The sequence below is a fragment of the Pinus tabuliformis genome, chromosome 9, assembly GCF_031772625.1.
Source record: "Pinus tabuliformis cultivar Carrire ecotype Pingquan chromosome 9, CPIR1, whole genome shotgun sequence".
NCBI classification, from domain to species: domain Eukaryota; kingdom Viridiplantae; phylum Streptophyta; class Pinopsida; order Pinales; family Pinaceae; genus Pinus; species Pinus tabuliformis.
In genome coordinates, this window is record NC_142307.1 from 983,485,840 (window position 1) to 983,503,881 (window position 18,042).

At 44.5% G+C, this 18,042-nt stretch overlaps 1 protein-coding gene across 1 annotated transcript in view; it reads right to left on the reverse strand.

Annotated features, from left to right (window-relative positions):
* Positions 1-11,165: 11,165 nt before the first annotated feature.
* The window catches only part of LOC149152027 (histone deacetylase 15-like), a 135,747-nt gene continuing 128,870 nt past the window's right edge, over positions 11,166-18,042 (reverse strand). Inside the window, exon 9 of the mRNA XM_089440187.1 lies at positions 11,166-11,455. Within this exon, the coding sequence (XP_089296313.1) occupies positions 11,450-11,455 (6 nt within the window). The 3' untranslated portion in view covers positions 11,166-11,449. The remainder of the gene's footprint in view (positions 11,456-18,042) is intronic.

Below are 18,042 nucleotides of genomic sequence, written 5' to 3' on the forward strand. Positions count from 1 at the left end.
AAATGGAATTGGTGCTGTTCTAATGCAAGATGAAAGACCCATTGCTTTTGAAAGTCGTCCAATCAAGGGAAAGTTTTTAAGAAAAGCTATTTATGAGAAGGAAATGTTGGCAATACTCCATGCACTTAAGAAATGGCGACCCTACCTAATGGGAAGACACTTCAAGGTAAAAACAGATCATGATAGCCTTAAATACTTTTTAGAACAAAGATTATCCTCTGAAGAGCAACAAAAGTGGGTCACAAAGATGTTGGGTTATGACTTTGAAATCATCTACAAAAAGGGGAAGCAAAATGTGGTGGCAGATGCACTCTCAAGAAAGGATGAGGATGTGGAAGCATTGTTGTGCGCTATTTCTATCATCCAACCAGATTGGATAAATGAAGCAAGGGAGGAATGGAAGAATGACGAAGAAGTGTGGGCACTTATTCGAAAGCTACAACAAGATTCCAGTACGTCTGATACATTTAGCTGGAAAAATGATTCGTTATGGTACAAAGATCGCTTATACCTCTGTAAGAATTCCCAGCTAAAACAAAAGATTCTTATGGAATTGCACACTTCTCCCTTAGGAGGGCACTCAGGATTTTTAAAAACTTACCACAGGGTGAAGAAGGAATTTTTTTGGGATGGCCTTAAATCAGATATTCACAAGTTTGTTGCAGAATGTTTGGTTTGCCAGCAAAATAAAGTTGAAACAATTAAGACACCGGGCCTATTACAACCTTTACCCATTCCAAGCCAACGTTGGGAGGAGGTATCAATGGATTTTATCACAGGTTTACCCAAGTCTGAGGGAAAGAGTGTCATCATGGTGGTAGTTGACAGACTTACCAAGTATGCACACTTTTGTGCATTATCACATCCATTTAAAGCCAGTACAGTTTCTACTGCATTTATGGAAACAATTCAAAAGCTACATGGAAACCCAAAGATTATTGTAAGTGACAGAGATCCCATTTTCACTGGAAATTTTTGGACAGAATTATTTTCTTGTCTTGGTACTCAGTTAGCTCATAGCTCATCTTATCATCCTCAATCTGATGGGCAAACTGAGATAGTAAACAAATGTTTGGAAGGATATCTTCGTTGCTTTGTATCTGATAAACAGACACAATGGGTCAAATGGTTGCCTCTGGCTGAATGGTGGTATAACACTTCCTTTCATACAGCAACAAAAATGACCCCATTTATGGCACTTTATGGGTATCAACCACCATCCATCACATCATATTTAAGAGAAAATTCTAAGGTTCAGGCAGTGGAACATCACATCGAACATCAACAACAAGTCCTCCAACTCTTAAAGGATAACCTCGTGTTGGCACAGAATAGAATGAAACAACAGGCAGATCAACATCGCAGTGAAAGAAGTTTTGATGTAGGTGATTGGGTATTCCTACGGCTACAACCATATAAGCAAATGTCCCTCAAGCAAGCTAAGAAGGATAATAAATTATCACCAAAGTATTATGGTCCGTACAAGGTGTTGCAAAAGATTGGTACTATGGCATACAAATTGGAGCTTCCTGCAGCTTCTCGATTGCACCCAGTTTTCCATGTTTCATGCTTAAAGAAGGTTATAGGCGACAAGCTCCCAGTTCAAACAATATTGCCAGAACTTGACGAAGAAGGAAAAATTATATTGGAACCGGAAGCAGTTATAGAAACAAGAACTCGACAGCTACGAAATCGATCAATTTCAGAGTACCTTATCAAGTGGAAGAACTTATCCGCTGAAGATTCCACATGGGAGGACAAGAATTTTATGCAGAAGTATCCTGAACTACTCAAGCGTTGAGGACAACACTTTTTTGAAGGAGAGGGGCATGTTGGGTCCCTATAATACTAGTGATTACCCCATTACTATTGTAGTTATACCCCTTATTTATATTGATGTACCCATGTAGTGCCCATATTGTTACTATTGTGCCACATAGAAGCCCACTATTGTTATTGTTGTGCCCTACAATATTATTGTTATGTAGGCTTTGATTGTATTGGGACCACTTAGACTCCTATATATAGAAAGGAGGTATTTTCATTTGTAGCATCCAAGAATTGTTCATTTATGTAATGTAAAGGAGGTTGCCCCCTCGAAGAGGCTAAATTCTAAGGCGTGGATCTCTCTTTTCTATCTTTTTTTGAGCTGGTTTCATAACAATGGGTCACAACAACAACAACATAGAGGTGAGGGCACTGGTCGATTGGAGTGTTGGACATGCGGTAAGAGTACCTTAAGAGAGATTGTCCATAGAATCAAGGTAGTAGACCTTAGATATATAGTACTTAGGAGGCACAAACTGTTGGGGATGTTGGTTAGAGAATTCCTCATATTTATGCAACATTGGATAACAAACAGGGATACCACCACGCATCTATCATTGAGATGGATGGTAAGCTTTGTGATCAAGTTATTTCTATTTTGGTTGACCCTGGATCTAATTATAGCTATGTTAGTCCTGAATTGGTGGATAAGTGTGGTTTGAGTAAGGAATTGCATGCAGAATCTTAGTTAGTGTAGTTGGCTATAGGTACAAAGAAGCAAGTTCATCATTGGGTAAGAGATTGTGCCTTTGATTTGAATGGTATTCTTGCCATAACACATTTGAATGTATTACCATTGGGATCATACAATATGTTGTTGGGCATGGATTGGTTGTATCTTCATAGAACCAAGGTAGATTGTTATGACAAAGCCATTGAGTGCGTTGATGACAATGGGGAACCAAGAGTCTTACAGGGTAAGAAGAAATCCACATCAGTTAGGATGGTGACAATTATGCAAGCAAAGCGCAGTTGCAGGAAAGGGTGTGTGTTATTTGTAGTGCACATTTCTAGTGACAAGGGTAAGGAAGTTGAGGATGCAGATGTTTTGAGCAAGTACCCAGTTTTACAACAGTTCAAGGATGTATTTCCTGAGGACATTTCAGAGTTTCCACCTCACAGGGAAGTAGACTTTTCTATTGAGTTAGTGCCAGGGGAAACTCCAACATCAAAAGCACCTTACAGGATGAGCACACTTGATTTGGTAGAGTTAAAGTTGCAGTTGAAGGAAATGTTGGACAAAGGATACATTAGACCAAGTGTATCACCTTGGGGCACACCAGTATTATTCGTGAAGAAGAAAGATGGAACTCACAGATTACGCATTGATTACAAGTAGTTGAACAAAGTGACTAAGGACAGGTATCCATTACAAAGGATTGATGACTTATCTGATTAATTGAAGGGATCAACAATGTTCTCGAAGATTGATCTGAGATTTAGTTATCATCAGGTACACATCAAAGATGAGGACATTTACAAGACAACTTTCTGGAACAGGTATGGGAATTATGAGTTTGTTGTAGTTCCATTCAGTTTGACTAATGCTCCAACTACATTTATGTGCCTAATGAAAAGTGTGTTGCGTCCCTATTTGGATAAGTTTGTTATTGTTTCCATTGATGATATATTGGTATATTCTAAAAATGAGGAAGACCACGTCAAGCATTTAGGAGTAGTGTTAAGGTTTTTGAGAGAGCATTAGTTGGATGCTAAGCTCAGCAAGTGCAGTTTCTTTCAAATTGAGGTACATTACTTGGTACATGTTGTTTCCAAGGATGGAATTGCAGTAGATCCAGAAAAGGTAAGGGCCATCATGGAGTGGGTATCTCCTAAGAATGTGGATGAGGTGAAATGTTTCATGGGGTTCGCAGGCTATTATAGAAGGTCCATCAAGAACTTCTCGAGATTTCTTATCCTATTACATCATTATAGAGGAAAGGTAAGAATCTTGAGTGGACAGAGGAGTGTGAGGCTAGTTTTGATCAGCTTAAGCAGTTGTTGACACATGCACCAGTGCTACAGATTGCAGATCCGCAAAAAGAGCTTGTAATGTGCACAGATGCTTGCAAGAGAGGACTTGGTGGAGTCCTTATGAAAGATGTATAGGTGGTACGATATGAGTCACAAAAACTAAACAAACACAAGAAAAACTACTGAACACATGATTTGGAGTTAGCATTGATCATACATGCATTGAAGATGTGGAGGCATTATCTTCTAGGCAGGAGGTTTGTATTGATAAGTGATCACATTGGGTTGAGGCATTTGTTTGACCAACCGAATCTGAATGCTCGACAGGCTAGATGGTTGGCCACGATTGATGAGTTTGACTTCGAGATCAGGTACATCAAAGGAAGGGAGAACAGGGTCGCAGATGCTCTTAGCAGGCGTGTACAGGTAAATATCTTAGCAATTATGAGCTCCTATGGGACATACTTATAATATAGGATCTTGTAGGCAGGTCAGCAGGATGTCAAGTATATGGAGATTGAGCACATCTTGCAACATAGTTCAGGTACAGGTGGTGGTACATGTACATGTATAGGTGATAGTACAGGTACAGGTGTAGGTGCACAGGATGTGGACTATTGCCTTACGATAGATGAATTGGTTAGATTCAAAGACATGATATATGTGCCAGATAATAGTGAGCTCAAGAAGGTGATCTTGAGAGAGTTTCATGCGAAACCATATTCAGGTCACCCAGGTTATCAAAAGACACTGACAACAGTGAAGATATTTTATTATTGGCCGAACTTGAAGAGGGATGTAGCAGAGTTTGTGGCTAGGTGTTTCGACTGTCAGCGTGTGAAGGCAGAGTGTAAACATCCAGGTGCAATGCTACAACCAATTGCAATTCCAAAATGGAAATGGGGGGTCATTTCCATGGAATTATAGGAATTTACAGGGTAAGTTCCTCAGTTAGAACACCAAAGAACACCACTCACAAATAGATCACAGATCATTACGCTAGTATTTTTGACGTGGTTAAAACCCTCAAAGAGGAAAACAATCCATGGCATGAGCCAATGCGGCCACTTCAGGCAATTTATTAATAAAAGAATGAAAATTTACATAAGCTTCTCTCATGAATGGTTACCCTATAATTGACCCTACATGCTATTTAAATAGAGATCATGGACCAATCAGGTTTTAAGCCACGGAACCGTCAAATCACTACATATTGTGACTGTCGGATTGTAAGTTACAAAAGTACATGGTAAAGAAACACACTTTACCTAACTCCCCACTAGACCAAGTTATACTTAAACATTTCCTATGTGTCGGAATATCCTAACATCCCCCCTTAAGAACAACTTGCGATAGGATTGAAGGATGTACAAATATGACACAATAGGAGAAGGAAGGAGGCATTAGAGCCTATCCCCCATTAGTGAAAACTTCCTGAACTCCAAACATAAATCAAAGTTTAGTAAACTTCGCCTCTGTGAGAGCCTTTGTAAAGATGTTTGCAACTTGATCATCTGTTGAACAATATTGGACTTCAAGAACATGGTTGTGAATGAGCTTTTAATTGAAGTGCGTATGCAGTTCAATGTGTTTGTTGCGCTGATGTTGGACTGGATCTTTGCATAGTTGAATGGCACTTTTATTATCACACCAAAGTGTAGTTAGATGTTGTTGCTGAAAGCTAAACTTTGACAGGATCTAACGAAGCCACATGGCTTCCTTACTAGCTTCTACCGCACCACGATACTCTGCTTCTGTTGAAGAAAGAGAAATGGCACTTTGTTTCTTGCAAGCCCATGTAATAGGTCATGAACCAAGAGTGAACACATAACCTGCAGTAGACTTTCGATCATCAAGGTCACCAACCCATTCAAAATCATTGAAACCAACCAATAGAGGAGATGCTTCTGCATTGTAATGAATCCCAAACTGAACTGTACCTCGAACATAACGAAGTATTCTTTTAGTTTCTTTCCAATGAATTTCATGTGGGTTTTGCATAAACCAATTAATAAGGCCAACAAAAAAGGAAAGGTTAGGACGAGTATGGGTCAGATACAAAAATTTTCCTACAAGTTGACGGTATAAGGTAGCATCAACTTCAGGGGAAGTACAAGTGACTGAAAGTTTGGCTCTAGACTGAAAGGGAGAAGGGGTCGGCTTACAGTCTTCCATGTGAAAATGGTGTAGAAGATCACATGCATACTTGGACTAGGAAAGGGAAATACCTTCCTTGCATTGCAAGACTTGAAGACCAAGAAAATAATGCAAGTGTCCTAAGTCTGTCATTTCAAACTTCTTTTTATGGCTGGACTTCACATGGTTTATGAGGTTAGGATCACTACCAGTAAGGATAAGATCATCAACATAAAGAACAAGAATGATAAGAGACTTGCCCACTTTCTTGGTGTAGATAGTATTGTCAGAATGACACCTAGAAAATCCAGTTTCTAAAATAAAGCTATCCATTTTGACATACCAAGCCCGAGGGGATTGCTTGAGACCATAAAGGGATTTCTTAAGCCGACATAGAAGGCTAGAGTTTGTTCGTATAAAGGTAGTAGGTTGTTCCATATAGATTTCTTCATGTAAGTCCCCATGCAAGAAGGTGGATTTAACATCCATCTGATGGACTTCCCATTTGAAAGAGGCAGCAAGGGAAAGAACAAGGCAGATAGAGTTCATTTTGACAGCAGGGGAGAAGGTTTCAGTATAGTCAATGCCTTCAACTTGTGAAAACCCATTAGCAACAAGACGAGCTTTATGTTTACCAACTTTTCCATCTGGTCAATACTTGGTTCTGTAAACCCATTTGCATCTAACAAGTTTTTGTCCCTTTGGAAGGGGAACAAGATCCCATGTATCATTTTCCAATAATGAACGATATTCTTCATTCATAGTTGTGTCCCAATCAGGATAGCCTGAAGCTTCTGCAAAGGTGTTAGGATCATAATTAGCTGAAGCTTGAGCTAGTAAAGAAGAGGCTCTATTGAACTGAGAACGTGTACGTCGTTGATCTGTAGGATCACGGCAAGAGCACTTGTTGCATCCCGAGTAGCACGGACCCATTTTAGAAGCTTAGGAGCTGAAGGAGGACTTGGAGAAGGTGGGAGAGGATTGTCATCCTCGCTGTCATCATCTAAAGAAGAAATATTTTCAGAAGTAGAAGGGATAGAGAGAGGTGGCACATCCGCTGACCTAGGCTCGTAGGCTGAGAAATTTTCAGCAAACTTCACATCTATTCTAATGATAACATTTTTGGACTTAAGTGGAATAAGTCTGTATCCTTTGACATCTTCAGAATATCCATTTTCACTCTTAGGTTCTAAAGCTTTATGTTTCTCATCTAGAATATGGGCCCATGCTTCACTTCCAAAAACACGAAAGTGACTTACATCTGGTTTAATTGATCTCCATGCTTCTTCTGGAGTGATATTCTTTAAAACCTTAGTAGGAGTGCGCTTTATTATGTAATTTGCACAGTTAATTGCTTCTGCCCAAAAATTAAGACTAAGTCCTTTAGATTGAATCATACAATTAGCCATTTCCTTTAAGGTGCAATTCTTCCTTTTAGCTACACCATTTCGTTGTGGAGTATATGGAACAATATGTTGCATTTGAATTCCATTCTTAGTGCAAAAGTTGATGAATTTGTTGTTAACATATTCTCCGCCATTATCAGATCTTAGCTTAAGAATTTGATGTCTAGATTGTTTTTCAACAAAGACCTTAAAGGCCAAGAACATGTCAAATACTTCACTCTTGAGTTTTAAGAAGTATACCCAAGTGCGTCTAGAGAAATCATAAATGAAAGTTAAGAAATAGTTGTAGCCATAGAGTGAAACAACTGGAAATGGACCACATAAATCACTATGCACAAGTTGTAAAGGGGCTGAGGCATGCCAAGAGGCACGTTTTTCAAAACTATCCCACTGATGTTTTCCGAGTACACATCCGAAACAAACACCATCTCTGCAAGATACCATTGGAAGACCTATCACCATATTTGTTTTACATAGATTCTAAAGGGAGCGATAGTTTAAGTGACCAAATTGCTCATGCCAAAGTTTGCTCACTTCATCATTATGAGCAACAGATGCCGAGGGAAGATTTGATAACCCAAAGTTGTTAAACTTATACAACCTTATAGAATCATTAGCAATGCCAATAGCTAAAATCTGTTTAGGATCTCTTAGGTCCTTAATTACAATGTCGTGAGGTGAAAATTCAACGATTTTACCTTCACCTGAATGAGTTATCTGATATATAGATAGAAGGTTGCAGGATAGGGTTGGAACACATAATACATCATTGAATTGACCATTTTCTATATGAACAGTTCCAGTCCCTACAACACTAAGAGATCTATCATCACCAACATATATTTTTTGTGTTACAATCATTTAAAGAAGAAAACATGGTTTTGTTTTTTGCCATGTGATAAGAAGCTCCAGAATCAATGAGCCACTCGTGAGAATGAGAAGAAGAACATACATTTTGTGCATATCCAGACCGAGATGCTTGACAACCACATGCAGAAAGTGCTATTCCTGAAGATGAAGTTGAAGTTGTTGAGTGCTCCAAATGGATGTTATGCTTCTTCATTGCTGCTTCCAAGGCTTCCATCTTCTTAAAGCATTTGGATTCTAAGTGGCCATCTCGATTACAAAAGTGGCAATGTCTATCAATCTTCTTCCCTTTGTTTTTATTTGCTTTATCATTTTTTTGAAATGATTTTTCATTTTGAGACTGAAATGGCTTAAGACCCTTGTTTGGTTTAGGACCATTCTTTTTAGGATATGGCTTCTTAAGATTCTTTGAATTTGGTTGCTGTTGGGCAGCTAAGGCTTTCTTAGAAGAGTTTCCAAGATTAAGAAGACCAAGATGTAAGAGTTTTTCTTGTTCTCTTATTAAAGAATCACAAAAAGCATCAAAGGAAGGGGACTTGTAATCTTGTCCTTGAGAAATGAAGGCTTCTCCTGTAGAATGGAAGGTGGAAACAAACACAAAGTAGGTTGGTCCCAACTTAGTAAGAATGGAATAGATAAGTTTACCATCTTCTTTCTTAACCTTAACACCTTCCAAGAGAAGTCTAAGGGTCTTGAACTTGGACAAAAAATCTTCAATGGAAGAAAAATTATTGGGGTCCAATGTAAGCAACTCATTTTCGAGTTGATGGGCTCTAAGTTCATTTTTAATTCCAAAAACTTTAGTGATCTATTTCATTGCTTCATCAGGAGTATCAAGTTCGGCGATATGGAATCTAAGGTCTGGAGAAATAAACATCCCTATCAACCCACATGATTGATCTTGCCTATTTTCCCATTTGGCTGCCTTATCTTCATCTTTCAATTTGGTTTCTTGGCATGAGGCTATTCTGTAAAAACCTTTACTTCTAAGTAAATCCACATTGTAGGACCACCATTGGAAGTAGTTGGTGTTGGCAAGAATAACTTGGCATGGAATTTCCATTTTAACATAAATTGAAGCTATAGTTGTTGAAACTAAGTGTTATAATGGAAAGATCTCGAAAAATTAGGCTGATTAAAAAAACTGGCTCTGAAAACGGCTTCCAGATGAAGAAGTTATGGCTTTTTGAAGAAAAGTTGTTGAAGATGCCAACGAAGTGCAGGAATGTGCGGAAATGAATGATAATGTTATATTTAAAAAAAAAAGCGCCCCCTTTCCAAACTTAATATAATTAGCTCAACAAAAAGCAAAACTTGAACTCAAGACCTCTATTCTCATAAAATAGCTTTGGACCAAGTGAGCCAGATTAAAAAGTTAGTAATTTTTGCAAAAGATGAAGGGTTTTTTTTTTGGTCACTGAAGCTTTGGGGTGCGTGCTTACTTGAGAAAGCTCTTTTTTGCCTACAAAACAAAAAACACAAAACCCAACACGGACATACAAAAAAAAAACCTTACGCCTTGAAGTTAGCTTTGGCCGGAAACTAAATATTTTCCTCAATGTTTATGATTTTCCGAGATCACACTAAGGCACAGCAGAAAAGAGCGTATGCATGAGAGAAATCCTTCCTTTCTGTTTCTGATTTGCCCAGATCGCACAGAATTGCAAGGAAAAGAGCATACGCAGAAATGAAAGGTATAGATCTGGTAATAAAAAAAACAAAGAGCTAAATAAACCGAAATAAACAGAGAGAAATAACTAAAAACTACAAATAAACACTATATACCTCCAAATCTTAAAAATGACGTAGCTAGGGCTAACAGAAACCTTTTCGCGTCAAACGAAAGGGGTTCCTCACTAGAACAGATTCTCCTAACACAATAGAGTCGTACTCCCGTCCCAAAAGCAGCCAGTAACAGTAGATCTAGGAAACGACAGTTGGATGCAGTTCTACCGGCTTCAGATTTGGATCACCAACGGATGCGGCCCTCAAATAGCTCTGATACCATGTAGGAATTTACAGGGTAAGTTCATTAGACAGAACAACAAAGGACACCAACAATGTAAACTATGAAACGGGAACTGATACTGTTACCCGTTTCGTAGAGATAGCTAAAAAGTGACTTGATTTTGAAAATGGGTGATGCAGAACGCACATGTTTTTTCTAGAGCATAGTTTTTGGCACTTTAGTTTTTTTTATGTACATCACGTTTTAGAATGGTAGTGATTTTCATGCTGATTTTAAAAAGTGAGCATTCTGCATCACACTCCTTTCATAAAAGCCCTGTTTTTTGGCTTTAAATTTTTTAATGTATAAAATGTAAATAATTATTTAGTAAATTTGATAATTTTTGAAGTGGTCGTTTTCTTCACATTTCCTTGTTTTTTATTATAATTTTAAAAAAAAATTTCGTGAGGTTTTTACTGTTTTGCATTTTTAAATTAGAAGGTCGATATTTAGACTTTTCGATATTCTACATATTTATACATCCTTAATTAATTTTTCAATCGACATGAAATAATTGTTTCTAAAAAACAATATTTTTTAACAATGGACATAAAAATAACCATTTTTAACATAAATATAACTAAAAAACTACACGTTTTGATAATTTTTTGTTAGAATTGACATGTCAAAATCACAATTTTTATACGATAATTTTAACTAAAAATGGTTAAATAATAGTTTTTTCTATGAATTTCATGTCAAAAAAATAATAAAAATCACTTCTTCTTTTTTTTAAATAATGATTAACTTAAAAATCAATGCAAAAATCACATATTACCAATATTGAACGTATAACAACCATAATTGAGTGTTTATTCTTCTCATAAAATGTCAAAGTCAAAACATTGCAAAGCTTGATTTACAAGCATAACTTAAATTTAATCAACAATGTCACGTAATCCAAACTCTTCGTCCTCTAGAGTTTCATCATTGTCCTCTTCCACAATATTTTCTGTTTCATTTTGCTCATTTTCCTCTTCTAATGGGTCTTTGATGTCTGCGAAACTCCCAATGTATGTCTTTCCAAACATTCCATGTAATGGTGGTTGGGGTTCCTTTGCCTTTTTTGCCACACGTGATTCACTAAAGTCCCCTTTCTTCAACCCAATTTCTTGCATTGCATCTGGAAGAAATTGAAGAGCATTAATTTTTTGCTGAATGAAATTGCACTGTACTGGATCTTTTTCAATTGCAATGCAATTTCTTCCTTTTTGAAGGCAACATGCTAGTGTTATACCTAATTTTCAAGCACAAAAGAAATAATGAACTAAATTAGTACAATGACATATTAATTAAAAAAATAACATATTGAAATTCAATTCCATATAATAAAACTTATCTGAGCCAGAAAATAAATCCAAAACTCAATCTCATTCATTTGAACAAATGTCTATAAGATAGTTAATCAATAACTGTGGTTTTTGATAAATGTTAACTATCTCTCATTTTGCTTCTTTGTCTTCATATGTTAGTTTTCTCACAACAGCATCATAACTCAGTATTTGGCTATGACTCTTTCTGTCTACCCGATTAAAAATCATAGACATATGGCTATCATCTTTTGCCCAACTATCAATATGAATGAACTCACAATCATTTATAAATTGTTGATCATCATTGTGAAGAAGATTTGGCTTTTCCCTGTAACACGAAATAGTAAAAGTTAAATTAACTTGTACATAAATAAATTTTTCAACATTAATCAAATATACATTTTAAACGTCTTACCATGTAAGCTGCATCCTTGAATTTGTTTTCCCCTTGAAGCTTGACAATATCATTGCCAATTGTGTGTCTGAATGAAACGTCACAAATCTCCATAATGGTGATGACGTGACTTCTACAAATCCCGCAACCACTTTACTAAAAGCTTGATAAGTATAAGGGTCACTATCATAGTCAATGTTTGGAATATTGAAACCATGGGGAATATCTGCAATGACTAGGGCATAATCCCTTTTAGGTATGAGTTTAGCAATGTCTTCACAGTCGCCTTGTATTACTTGATATTGAATAGTGTCTAGCCCATTCCAAATGAAATGATTAAGAGTTGGATCAAGTTGAATATCCTTAATACGTTGCTTCCTCAGTCTTTCGATCTTTATCTTTTCGATAAAGGTTTTGAAACTATCTGGCACTCTATTATCATCCTTCCTCATCTTTTATAAAATAAACAAATATATGTGTAAGTTATAAATTAAAAATAGTACACAGGTGAATAAAAATGAATGTATAAATCAAGATACCTTTTTAAATGCAAGATAAAAAGATTTTAATGTTGATGTAGAACTTGCATCTGGATAGTTGCGTACGACATCATCCCAACTATCTTCATTCAACAATCTAACCATTTGTTCTTGAATTTTCATGTAAAATTTGTGACTGCATAGATAAAGTAATAAAAAATTAATATAATGATATGTATAACAAATACTACCAAGAACAGCATGTTTTATTTAAAATATAATTATAATCTAGAAATAAATAAGAATATTTCAAGAAACTTACTTTTGAAATTCTTCAGACATTTCCTCCATTGATAATTCCCCTGACCTCACACGAGATAATATTGTTTTGACAATTTTCTCATCTTTCACTCCTTGCATCGCCCTCCAAGGTGTGATAGTCATATCGTCTGGAAGATGCTTCATTTCAGGAGCTAATTTATTGTTGCCACATATGATTGGCTTAGACTTTTTGACCTTCTGATTTTTAATGGCAATGTCTTCCCACATGCCAAAAATCTCATCAATCAACCTCCAAACATCTCCAGTTCTAAATGCCAATTGGAAAATGTTATCAACACCTCTGAATAAATCACTATGTTTGTTGCCCTTTCCACCTTTTGAATTGGTTTTCTCTTCAATTTGATATCCTATTTCCATACAACATTCCTTTCGGAACTCTGCAGTAACTTTTGTCCTATCCCCACCACATTTTTCTTCAAATTCACTATGAATAAATCTAACCCTTTGGATGAAAGTCATAGACATCCTATATTCATTATCTGAATTATGATCCCATGCCACTAACTTTGCTTCTGTATCAGATAAACCAGCGTAAATGATACATTTCATTGTTTCAAAACGTGGGTTATTAGGATATTCCTCCATCAATTGTCTTTGAGCTTCTACAGAATGGTTCCCCCCAAGCACATAATAATTGTATTCAAAACATTTTGACTTATCAAATGCTTCTTTGTTGGGAACTTGAAGCGGATCAACAAGAAGCACATAACTAACCACATGAGCATATGGATTGTACCTCATCAATGTCTTCAAGTTGTGAACATGTAGATGATGTGGCTTTCTAACTTGATATTGACATTGTCCTTCACTTGCTTTATAGGTTTGCCTGACATTAAGCTGAAATGTGCGACCACCATCAATTAAGTTTCTCTTTGTCAAATTCTCTCGAATGACATTTTGTTTTGTTTTGATAATGCCATCTTCTAAATCAGCTCCTGGTGTAATGATTTCTCTGCTTTCTTTTGAAGTTTCACTAGGTTCTTGACTGCTGGTAATGACTGCTTCAAAATCATCAACTCTACTTTTCTTGGTCATAACATTCCCACCAGAGTTATTCTTGGGCATTGTTACTTTTGGATTTTTATGGCTCTTCTCAGTTCCAATGTCATCTTCAGTAATGATAACATATGTTTCATCGTCAATTTCAACTTCATCGTTCTCAAAAGTAACTTGTTTACCCTTGCTAGATTTATCCACCAGAGACCTTTTTTTCTGATTCTTTGGATGTAGTTTTGTAGCATTATCAATTACTTCATTTTGCCTCTTTTCCATATTTTCTTCTGACACTGAGTAAAAACTGCTGACAACTTTCATGATATCAGTCTCAATGAAATGAATGCCTCCCAACCTTATTGAAAAACTTTCAACGAAATTCTGCCAAACAAAATATCATATGTCAATAAAAAACAAAGTTAAAAAATATAGTGAGACACTTTAAAAAACGCAAAATACAAATATAAATAATAATACTTACGATGTTATCTGTCATCTCATTTACGATTTGACTACACAACTTTGTAGATACCTCGCTCGTGTCATACAATGAATATGATAGTTGGTATTTAACCCTTTCATGTGACTTGGGAGCTTTTGTAAGTACGTAAACAACTTCAGTGTTCGTTACCGAACACATATCTACGACTCTTCCCATCACCTCAAAAATTCCACTATCATTCGGTATATCGATATATAGATATATATTCACATTTGTGCTTTCTCTTTCTTTCACATACCACATGCTTGATGGAAATTTCACCTCTTTCGAATTCTTCCAGTCTGAAATCATCTTCTTATCACTTGAGGCACTTGATAGATTTGTAGTCATGAGCTGAGGTGGAGTTCGTTCACCAATGTTTCTTTTAGATGCACCTTTATTAGTCTTCGGTCCAGAAAGATTCACTGAAATTCTCTTTGATGCCATTTTCCTGAAAAATAGAAACACATAAATCAGTAAATAATAAAAACATATTGACTTAAAGTAACAACGAAAACTTATCATAAATTTTAATCAACAATCGCCCCCCGCCCGGCAACCTCACCCACCCGCCCGCCTCACCCGAACCCCCCTCCGCCCGGGCTCCCTACCTCTTCCCACACCCGCCCACCCCGCACCACCTCACCCGCCCGCTCCAAACCTCCTGGCGCCCTCACCCCTTCAGGTGCCCTCGCCCGCCCGTCCGACCGACGCCCTCACCCAACCACCCGCCTCAACCGAACCCCCCTCCGCCCGGGCTCCCTACCTCTCCCCCAACCCGCCCACCCCGCAACCCATCATGCACCCCTCACCCAACTGCTCAACCCCGCCCAGCGCCCTCACCCACCCCCCCGTCCGGCGCCCTCACCCACCCGCCTGCCTCACCCGAACCCCCCTCCGCCCGGGCTCCCTACCGCACCCCCTCACCCCGCACCCCTTCACCCGCACACCCCGCGCCCCCTCACCCGCCCGCTAATGCCTGCCGGGCGCCCCACCCTGCCTGCCGGGCGAGGGCGCGAACGGCCCGGGTGGCGCCTGCACGAGGGAGGGCGCCCAACCTCGTGCAGGCGCCACCCGGGCCGCCCGCGCCCTCGCCCGACAGGCAGGGTCGCCCTACCTGCCGGGCGAGGGCGCGGGCGGCCCGGGTGGCGCCTGCACGAGGGCGCCCTCCCTCGTGCAGGCGCCACCCGGGCCGCTCGCGCCCTCGCCCGGCAGGCAGGGTCGCCCTCCCTGCCGGGCGAGGGTGCGGGCAGCCCGGGTGGCGCCTGCACGAGGGCGCCCAACCCTCGTGCAGGCGCCACCCGGGCCGCCCGCGCCCTCGCCCGGCAGGCAAGGCGACCCTTCCTGCCGGGCAAGGGCACGGGCGGCCCGGGTGGCGCCTTCACGAGGGAGGGCGCCCAACCTCGTGCAGGCGCCACCCGAGCCACCCGCGCCCTCGCCCGGCAGGCACGAGGAAGGGCAATTCTGCCTGCCGGGCGAGGGCGCGGGCGGCCCGGGTGGCGCCTGCACGAGGGCGCCCTCCCTCGTGCAGGCGCCACCCGGGCCGCCCGGGCCCTCGCCCGGCAGGCAGGGCGAGCCTGCCTGCCGGGCGATGGCGCGGGCGGCCCGGGTGGCGCCTACACGGGGGTTGGGCGCCTCGGGAATCGCCCTGCCTGCCGGGCGAGGGCGCGGGCGGCCCAGGTGCCGCCTGCACGAGTTCGGGCGCCTCGGGAATCGCCCTGCCTGCCGGGCGAGGGCGCGGGCAGCCCGGGTGGCGCCTGCACGAGTTTGGGCGCCCTCGTGCAGGCGCCACCCGGGCCGCCCGCGCCCTCGCCCGGCAGGCAGAGCGACCCTGCCTGCCCGGGCGAGGGAGCGGGCGGCCCAGGTGGCACCTGCACGAGGGTTAGGCGCCACCCGGGCCGCCCGCGCCCTCGCCCGGCAGGCAGGGAGATTCCGACCCTGCCTGCCGGGCGAGGGAGCGGGCGGCCCAGGTGGCACCTGCACGAGGGTTAGGCGCCACCCGGGCCGCCCGCGCCCTCGCCCGGCAGGCAAGGAGATTCCGGGAATCGCCCTGCCTGCCGAGCGAGGGCGCGGGCGGCCCGGGTGGCGCCTGCACGAGGGCGCCCGCGCCCTCGCCCGGCAGGCAGGGCGATTCCCGGAATCGCCTTGCCTGCCGGGCGAGGGCGCGGGCGGCCCGAGTGGCGCCTGCACGAGGGGCGCCCTCGTGCAGGCGCCACCCGGGCCGCCCGCGCCCTCGCCCGGCAGGCAGGGCGATTCCCGGAATCTCCCTGCCTGCCGGGCGAGGGCGCGGGCGGCCCGGGTGGCGCCTGCACGACGGGGGGCGCGCCCTGCCTGCCGGGCGAGGGCGCGGGCGGCCCGAGTGGCGCCTGCACGAGGGGGGGCGCCCTCGTGCAGGCGCCACCCGGGCCGCCCGCGCCCTCGCCCGCCAGGCAGGGTCGCCCCTGCCTGCCCGGCGAGGGCCCGGGCGGCCCGGGTGGCGCCTGCACGAGGGCGCCCCCCCTCGTGCAGGCGCCACCCGGGCCGCCCGCGCCCTCGCCCGGCAGGCAGGGTGATTCCGGGAATCTCCCCCCCCTCGTGCAGGCGCCACCCAGGCCGCCCGCGCCCTCGCCCGACAGGCAGGGCGATTCCGGGAATCGCCCTGCCTACCGGGCGAGGGCGCGGGCGCCCCGGGTGGCGCCTGCACGAGGGCGCCCAACCTCGTGCAGGCGCCACCCGGGCCGCCCGCGGGAGGCGCCCTCGTGCAGGCGCCACCCGAGCCGCCCGCGCCCTCGCCCGGCAGGAAGGGCGATTCCGGGAATCGCCCTGCCTGCCGGGCGAGGGCGCGGGCGGCCCGGGTGGTGGGCGATTCCGGGAATCGCCCTGCCTGCCGGGCGAGGGTGCGGGCGGCCCGGGTGGTGCCTCGTGGAATCGCCCTGCCTGCCGGGCGAGGGCGCGGGCGACCCGGGTGGTGCCTCGTGGAATCGCCCTGCCTGCCGAGCGAGGGCGCGGGCGGCCCGGGTGGCGCCTGCACGAGGGCGCCCCCCCTCGTGCAGGTGCCACCCGGGCCGCCCGCGCCCTCGCCTGGCAGGCAGGGCGATTCCGGGAATCGCCCTGCCTGCCGGGCGAGGGCGCGGGCTACCCGGGTGGCGCCTGCACGAGGGTTGGCGCCCAACCCTCATGCAGGCGCCACCCGGGCCGCCCGCGCCCTCGCCCGGCAGACAGGGCGACCCTGCATGCCGGGCGAGGGCGCGGGCGGCCCGGGTGGCGCTTGCACGAGGGCGCCCAACTCTCGTGCAGGCGCCACCCGGGCCGCCGGCGCCCTCGCCTGGCAGGCAGGGCGATTTTGCCTGCCGGGCGAGGGCGCGGGCGGCCCTGGTGGCGCCTGCACGAGGGCGCCCAACCTCGTGCAGGCGCCACCCGGGCCGCCCGCGCCCTCGCCCGGCAGGCAGGGCGACCCTGCCTGCCGGGCGAGGGCGCAGGTGGCGCCTGCACGAGGGGCGGGCGGGTGAGGCCGAGGGCGGAGGGCGGGTGAGGCGGGCGGGCGGAGGTCGGAGGGTGGGTGAGGCGGGCGGGCGTCGGGCGGGTGAGGCGGGCGGTGGGCGGGTGAGGGCGCCCGGGGGTGGGTCAGGCGGGCGGTTGAGGGCGCCCGGGTGTGGGTCGGGCGGGCGGGTGAGGGCGCCCGCGGGTGGGTGGGGCGGGCGGGCGGGTGGGTGGGGCGGGCGCGAGTGGGCCGGTCGGGTGTGGCGGGCGGGCGGGTGAGGGCGCCCGTGGGCGGGTGGGACGAACGGGCGGGCGGGTCGGGGCGGGCGAGGGCGGGTGGGTCAGGGCGCCCGCGGGCGTTTG